The following is an 8755-nucleotide window of genomic DNA, read 5'->3' as shown; positions in this document are numbered from 1 at the left end:
TAAAATAGGAGCATCTCTTCTCCAGCAGCAGCTAAGTATTTAGTCCTTAGTCTGTCAGCCAAGTAGTCCCTTGTCCTCTGCCTCTATGGGCCAACAAGCTTGTCTGTCACTCTGTTCACTGCCTCATAGTCTAGGTAACACTCCGTGAATCTCCCATCAGCTCCGCTAGTGACTGATCTTGACAGTCTCAGGATACTATTGTAAACAATTTCACTTCATGAGTGTCTATACAATTTTCTTATTACAGGGCCAATGAATCTTTTAACATGGCTTGTCTAGCCAAAGTCACTCCTACCAAATCACTTTTTGCTGGATGGGTCTGGGAAAGATACTAATCGGATTCACCTGTGAGTAAGTGTGAACAGGATTACTGGGAATACCATCCTGATGTGTACAAAATGAGCCCTCTGAGAAGCAGGAGAAGAGATCCAATTACCAGAAAGAGCCAGAAGTGGAGTGCATCCTCTGGACCTGAGAATCCTGCACACTGACCCTCCTGGATCCAGAAGTCCGTGACAACATCAAAGGAGCAGCAACAGAACCGAAATCCAGAGCAGAGAACAGAACAATAGACTTTCGAACCCAGAGAGAGTAAAGCTGAGTGCTTTTGTTCTGAAGGCTACTTTGTGGATTAGGTTGTCTCTGGGCACAAGTCTGTGGATGAGGGTGTCTCTGGGCACTTAATTGAAGAAGCTGAGCTTGCTGACCCACAGAAGCGGAGCTTAGCGTCTTTGGGCTAAGGCTTACTGGAGTCAAGTGACTCTGGGCACTTTATTCTCGGTACTGGATTTGCTGGCCCACAGAATTTGGGCTGAATGTCTTCTGGTTAAGGCCCACAGAGGAGTGGTATGGGACATTTATTTGGGTATTTGGACATTTATTAGCAAACTTGAAATAACATTGTCACATGTCTTGATAAGTAACTGTCTCCGGAGCATTTCTCACTTTCATTATCATCTGTCATACCCTTTAATCATGACTACTGTCTGTCCTGTGTAGCCATTGCAATGGATGCTAGAACCTAGAGATAAAATAGAGGATAGTAATTAAGACAACACACATACATATTTCAGAACCCACCATTTTAAGAACCAATAATTTAGTCCCCTCTAGTCTATCTCCTTAAAGAGATAAAAAAGAAAAGTCACCATAATTGTGAATTGCATATTTTCTATTTCTTGGATTTGTATGTATTTTTGCATTGTGCATATTTCATAGAGGATTTATTGACTAATTTTTCTAGCACTTGAATTTTGTGCAAATAAAACACTATGCATTTATTTATGACTTTTCACTTAATATTCAATTCCCCAATTAACTCTTCGTGTTATATGTAGCTGAAGATCATCTTTACTGCTGTGTAATATTTATGAATACACTACAGTTTTATTTCACTCATGGTGACATTTGCCTGCAGTTTTACATTATTAAGAGAATGTTATTTGAACAACTTATTTACAGACAATGCTAGAGCCTAAGCTAGGTTGTCAGTTTTTGTTGTGTTTTTGGTTGGTTTTGTTAAGTTCTGTGGTAGGTAGATGCTTTTATGTGAACTTGAAGATGAGGTGTATGAGAGTGTAGGGCTGGACACCAACCTGTCAATCAGGTCACTGCCTGAGGATACTTGCTTGGGGCTGTGGCCTTCACATAAGGAGGACCCTGGGAACCGCCTTCTCTCTCTGTCACTCTGCTTTCCTGCTTGCTGGGACTCTGGTGGCCACCCTAATAGGTGGCCACTCAGCATCCACTGGCCTGTTATCTTCTTGAATTCTACATCATTGTATGTGGTTTCATGAGTCTAAAGAGGGACTGATGGACTTGAGTTGGACTGGGCTGAGATGCTTTCTTCATACATAATTACTTCTTGATATAAAGTTCTTTCTTATAGATATATACGCATCATTGGATTTGTTTCTCTAGTCAAACGTACCTAACACAGGTACCATTGAGTCAGATCCTACCCTTACTAACCCTATGAATAATACAATGAAACACTGCATAGTCCTGTACCATCCTCACAATTGTTCCTGTACATGAGCCAATTGTTACAGCCACCGTGTCAGTCTATATCATTAAAGGCCTTCCTCTTATTCACTGCCCTCTACTTTACCAAGCACGATGATGTCTTCCAGTGACTTCTCTCTTCTGACAACATGTCTAAAGTATATAAGATGAAGTCATGCCATCCTTGCCTGTAAGGAGCACTCTGGCCTTACTTTTTCCAAGACAGCTTTTTTAGTCCTTTTGGAAGTCCATGGTATTGTCAGTATTATTCACCAATACCACAATTCAAGTATATCCATTCTTTTTTGGTCTTCTGTATTCAATGTCCAGCTTTCACAAGTATATCAGGCTATTGAAAATACCATGGCTTGGGTCAGGCACACCTTAAGCCTTAAAGTAAGATTATTGATTTTCAACACTCTAAAGAGGTCTAGTGCATAAGATTAACCCAGTGTGACACACCTTTTGGTCTCTCGACTGCTGCTTCCATGAGCAGTAGGGCCAAGAAAGATTGTGGGGCCAAGAAAGACAAAGTTCTTGACAACTTCAATCTTTTTTCCATTTATCATGATGTTACCGATTGATCCAGTTGTGAGGATTTGGGTCTTCTTTGCATTGAGTCATAATTCATTCTACAGATTGCAATGCTTGATCTTCATCAACAAGTGCTTCACTTCCTCCTCACTTTCAGCAGGCAAGCTTATGTCAAATGCATATCACAGGTTGTTATGAGCCTTTGTCCAATCCTGATGCTACATTCTTCTCCATATAAACTAGCTTCTTTGGTGATTTGCTCAGCATACAGATTTAATAAGTGTGGTGAGAAGATACAATCCTGACACACCCCTTCTAGTTACAATTGGGATGTGGCCTAATCTTAGCAAAACCCACAAAGTGTGGGAAAACTAGCTGGATCTGCATCCTGCATCTGATTTGTTGGCCTCCTGTTATGTTGCCTAGCAATCCCAGAAGTCATCAGCAGACTGCCAGCCTTGGACTCTTTTGATCTCAGATTCAATTCAGATCAGATGCTGAATTGAATTGGCCTTTCTTCTCTGTAGCTCCAGGAGGCAGGTGAAGGCCTCAGCTTACATCTGACTTATAGACTTGAACCAGACTTGACTCACAGACTTCCATAACTGTGTGAACACTTTCTTGACATAATCTTCTTCTATGTACATACAAATACAAGTGTTAGTGGTTTTGCTACTCTAGAGATGCCAGTATAACACTACATCTTATGTTATTTCTACTCTCAACCTTCTGAGAACATACCGCACTTCTTTCCACAGGGTATGTACCATTATACATTCCCACCAGCAATGGATGAGTGCTCCAGTCTTACAGGATCTCCAACCTTTATTTTCTAGATTTTTTTTTTAACTTTGCTACTAGTGCCGGTCATGGGATTTGTTATTTTGATTTGATTTCTACAATGGGTCGTGATCACAAGATTTTCTTCATATATCTGGGGTGTCAGAATAGCTTTGGTTCTCTACCCACTTTATTATTGGATTAATTTTTTTGTAGATGGGTTGAAGTTGCATATACATATTAAAGATTATCCCTTTTTTAGCATAGGCATTAGGTGGAGACAACCTCTTTTGTCCCTAATCTTCCTGTCACAAGCAAGACAAAATCCTAAATAATTTCAATCTATCCTCCAATGTATCATGATGTTAACATGACGTATTAAGGACCTAAGAGTCTAATTGTGAGGATTTGGTTGTTTTGGGGTTTTTCCCACATTGTTTTAATACACACTGAAGGCTGTTATCCCTGATCTTCATGGGCAAATGCTTCAAATCCGAGAAGGAAACCTTTAACCCAGGCAGGGAAAGCCAATCCATCACTCGAGCCTCTATTGGTCGAGCCTGCAGGGAACCACTACGGGGTTCGGCTGGGAATGCCTGGGAGCTCAGGCGCGCGAGGACCCGGTGAAGCTGTGGGGCGCCCGGTCCCGGGGAGTTGGCGTCGGCGAGGGGCCGGACAGCAGCGAGGGTCAAGGGCAAGCGCAATGGTCTGAAGCAGACGCGGCCCCGGGCGGCTGGCCAGCGGGGGCGGGGTGGTCACCGCCGTGCGCTCCCTGCCTAACCTAGGCCCCCCGCCGGAGCCGGCCGGTCGAGTGCAGTACGCACGGGGTGCCCCCTGCGCTGTGGCGAGAACCCCGAAGGCCCCGGTTAGGGGCGTCTCTTGTCTTCATCCTGTGAGGAAAGAATGCCCGCCGGCATGGCACGGGAACACTTGCAGTCGTTTTAGGAAAGGATCTGGTATACGCAATCGTTACCTTTTTAATAACAATTCCGGACCCCCAGGAAATCCTGGAACGCAACCCTGCCATGCCCAGCTCAGTCATTTTATGGCGAGTGACAACCTAAGGTTGCACGTGGGTTTGGAAGTACAGCCGCGGCATCCGTCCCCAAGCTCACAGGCGTTGCTTCATTGCTGGAGTTCTGCCGTCTCATGAGTTACAGAGCTTGCTGCTTTCTATTGTTGAATCGACAGAAATGTTTTTATAGCTACATGTGCTTTGTATTGTGAAGAAGAAATTGAGTAACCAAGTCAAATAGAATTCTACTTTGTATGTTTTTCAGATGAAGAAAGTAAAAGCAAACCACTGCTGCACATATCCTGTATCTATCTAGCGTTTTCCTAATGCTCATGATGTCCGACGGGAAATCTGCTGCGAAGACACCGCCTCATAAAAGTTTATCAGTCAAGAAAACTAAAGGATCTAATTCTAGTTCTTCGTATTTTAACAATGAACCACCTTCTGAACTCGCCTGCCCCATTTGTAGTAAAATGATATCAAGATATTATTTAACCTTGCATCTTGAGATGTGCACTAAAAAGGACGATGTCATGCAGCTGGACCCAGTTCCTGTTGACGTACCTAACTCAGAGAGGCCCACGGTGGATTTAGCCCGCGTTGCATTAGAAGATGTAATGTCGATGAAGTCCTCACTAAAGCGACCTTTAAGCCCTGGCCAAGGTGATTCAGCAAAAAAGATAACAAAACAACAGGCCAGCTCCTGCTTTAAAAGTAATGATGATTTGATGTGCGGAAATCAGTATGAGCCCAGGAGCCATAATGTAAAAATCATGCCTTTGGAAACGCTTTCATCCAGGTTGTCTAGGAAATACGCAAAGGCAGTAGATAAAAATGATGAGCTTGGGAGTCATAGAGCTACAAATCTGCAGAGTTCTTTACCCACAGTGGTGAAGCGCTTGGTTGCTAATTCTTCAGAGATTGAGAACAAAGAACACATTTTGGAGACCTCTTTTCAAAAGGAAAATGTTTTTCAGTGTGCTTCTCTTAAAGAAAAGAGTACTCCTGAGTACATTGTAGGAGACACTGAAATAATGGAAGCTGACAGCCAGAAGGATTCTCAAGAATGTGGGGACTCAGCCCTCACTCCTGGCTTCTCAGATAATGCTCTTGTATTATTGGTACCAGAATTAATTCTTGGAAATAAATTAAAGTCTCCTTCGCAAGACAATCTGAAAAAGCAGGAGAGTCTCAGAGGAGCAGATGGTAAAGGTGGTAACAAATATGAGGGAAGTAATTGCAAAGAAGTAAAAATGACTGTTGCTACAGACACTGGACCCCAGTTATATTTGGAAGCAAAATCTAAAGCTTTAAAGGGGAGCAGCATCCAAGTACTTCCTCTGGAAGGCGACAGTGTTCTACAGAATGAAATCATTAGCAGCGTTCCTTTGGAGAAGACATCAAGCTGTGAAGTTCCTGATAGAACAGCGGAAGTACCACCAAGTCATCCTTACTACCTTAGAAATTTCCTTATGGTGCTGGAAGAAGTATTTGAGAATGAAGATGATAGGATGCTCTTTGATGAACATGAAAAGGAAATTGTAACTAAATTTTATAATTTATCAGGTAGGAGTTTCTGTTTCTCATTTACTGTCCTGATTTGTGTAGTAATATGGGCAGAATGAATTCATAAGCAGCATTCGTTTGGAGGAGGGATCAAATTGGAGTCACTGGTTTTGTGAATACTATACAGTTATGAGGAACAATCTATGACAAGGTTTATATCTATCTGTAAGGATGTTTGTCAACTAGTTAAGCTTTGGGGTGGTGTTTACTCATTCAGTACTATGCCTGACAAGCAGTTATTTAGTGTGTTAGTCTGGGTTGACTAGAGGAACAAATCCAGAGACACTCATGTTTTTAATAGAGGACTTTATATCAAAGAGTAATTGTATATTAAGAAAACATCCCAGCCCCGTCCAGATCAAGTCCGTAAGTCTGATATTAGACCATATGTCTGATACTAATCTATATATTCTTCAGACTCATGCAGCACATGCAACACATGCAATGACGCTCAATACAGGTAGATCACAGGCCAGTGGGTGGGAAGTCTTGTGGGTCCAGTGGCGGTGGAAGAATCTTAGCACTGGTGTGAGTCTCCACGTGGCTCCGCTAGCTTCAAGGCTTTGGCTGCCAACAGCATAAGGAATGTCTTGCAGGTAGAGAGTGTATTTCGCCTCCAGTGAGTTATTTATAGTCTTTGTGCCTCCGATTGAGGTCCTCAAGCTGCGAACTGATTGACAAGCTAAATTCCAGCCTTTTACTCTTAATAGTCTCAAGTTGACACCAGATTATGTAGCTACCACATTTGGTTACAAAAGAAGCTGGTTTTTAATTTATATATATATTTGATAGATGTAAAATAACCTCTTCCAAATTAAGAAATATAAAGTGAAAAGCATTATAAAAGCATTATTTGCATTTGTGCATGTGATCAGACTGATGATGCGGTTTTGTCATTTTCATACACCATTTCCTCAAAAATTTTAACACTACAGAAAAACAAATCAACTTGTGGAGGCATACTTTTTTATGTTCATTTTTTAATCTTAACAGCGTTTTAGTTTTCTGGACTCTACCTTTTAAAAGCAGATTTCCTAACCCTTCATCCTGCCAAAAAGCCAAAGCAACAAAACCTAAACTCACTGCCAGCTATTAGATTCTGACTCACAGTGACCCTGTAGAACAGAGCAGACTGTCCTGGTGGTTTTAGAGACTATGGGAGCAGATAGTGGAGAGGCTGGTGAGGTCAACTACTGACCTTGCATAACCCAGTACACCATCAGGGTACCTTTAACAATAGAATAGCATTTATTGTCATTTGTTTTAAGTGTGAAAAACACGTCTGTGGGCATAGTATTGTAAGCTATTCACATTTTTTCCCTGTCTGTTTGTGTGGTTCTTACCAGAGGAGCCACAGACTGAGTTGGGTACTGACTGTATTACTGTGAGTGAGTGAAGGGTTGGTGTCTCGGGGTTTCAGTATCACTGAGAAACAGGATTCGTTTTCTGTCACAAGTTTCACATACTGTTCTCCACTGTTCTCCCCAAGAGAAAGGTGGGAGTGTCTGTTCCGGTAAAGATTGTGTCTTGGGAACTCCAAGGGGCAGACCTACTCTGTCTTCTAGGGTTGTGATAACTTAGAATCAATTTTATATTGGAGGGTTTTTTTTCTCTCCAAGGAGAATTATTTGTGATATAATTTGTATATAGAAACAACTATTTGCTTTTGTCCCTTTAAAGAAAAAATGAAAATATTGAAAATTTAAGACATAATTATGCCATCTTGGAGTTGTGAGGAATTTAAGGGTAATCCAGTATCAGGAAAATAGACCAGAGAGGAAGATTTAGTAGTTTGATTAAGTTTAGCAAGCTTGATAATTCTTTTCAGATTTCTCCCATTGTGAACCAATAATTGAATAACACATCTTAAACTAAAAGCAGAGAACAAAAATAACTAAAATTTGGGGAGGGCTTCGTTGAAGGAGGAGAAATCTTGGTGGCAAGAAGCAGGAAACTTGAGTTTTAGAAGTTCTGGAATGAGCAATAGTCATTACCCACAGTTGAATTGATAGAAATGGCTTTGACATAGGAATATTATTTTGGCTTGAACTTTAAACTACTCTTGGGATAATGGTGTTATGTCATGCCCTCCCCGCCCCCCCGCCATGTGCGCGCTTTCTCTCACACGCTCCTTTTTTAACAGAGGAGACTCCATAAAGCATAAGGGTCAATGACTTCTCTAGAGCTTAGAAGCAGTAAGTCTGGCCTAGAGCTTCCCATTCTGCATGCCCCTTCAATCTGTGGTGATGGGGTAAAAAATAAATTTCACTTTCCAAAGGAGGAAAAGATTTGTTGGAAGCTCAGTGTACTTCTTCTTCTTCTTTTTTTTACCTGTACTTCTAGTAAAGTATGTTTTATACCACTCAATTTTAAAAAGTATTATTTATTGTTTGTGAGGAAAATTAATATTTTTTACTGGTTTCTTTCTTGCAGCTAGTGGTCAGAAATTATATGTACGACTTTTTCAACGTAAATTAAACTGGATTAAAGTGAACAAACTGGAATATGAAGAAATTGACCTAAATTTACTACCTGTAATTAAAGAATTGAAGGATGCAGGCTTTATACAGACAGGTATGAGTAATTAAAGGAAACCTAAAATGTTAATATTGTGGGAAGAATTTCTGGAGAAAAATGGTAAAGTTAGTATGGTACCATCTTCTGGTGTTTGCATGGTGAATATCGATTTAAAAAAAAGAGTTTTTAGGACAACAAATTCATGTGATGCTAAGCATATTCTCAGCATGGGTTTGAATGGAATAATGAAAAATGAAATAGAATAGAATAATGAAGAATTCTCTGCTATTATATTCTTGACAGTCACAGGATTAGGGTGATAGATCTGCCTAGAAATAC

The 8755-nt window shown here is 40.9% G+C and overlaps 1 protein-coding gene across 4 annotated transcripts in view; it reads left to right on the top strand.

Moving 5' to 3' along the window:
- The first annotated feature begins 3904 nt into the window (after positions 1-3904).
- FAN1 (FANCD2 and FANCI associated nuclease 1) overlaps positions 3905-8755 on the top strand; it is a 44057-nt gene continuing 39206 nt past the window's right edge. For 2 of the 4 annotated variants that reach the window (XM_075535874.1, XM_075535871.1), the window contains exons 1-2: positions 3931-5899; positions 8333-8473. In XM_075535874.1, coding sequence (XP_075391989.1) covers positions 4660-5899; positions 8333-8473 — 1381 coding nt within the window. In that variant the 5' untranslated portion in view covers positions 3931-4659. Of the gene's footprint in view, positions 5900-8332; positions 8474-8755 lie in introns of all 4 variants that reach the window. The other 2 variants (XM_075535873.1, XM_075535872.1) reach the window with 2 other exon arrangements.

Source organism: Tenrec ecaudatus, chromosome 17, assembly GCF_050624435.1.
Source record: "Tenrec ecaudatus isolate mTenEca1 chromosome 17, mTenEca1.hap1, whole genome shotgun sequence".
NCBI lineage: Eukaryota > Metazoa > Chordata > Mammalia > Afrosoricida > Tenrecidae > Tenrec > Tenrec ecaudatus.
The sequence above is the reverse complement of the archived record's forward strand: the minus strand, read 5'-3'. Positions and strand labels throughout refer to the sequence as shown.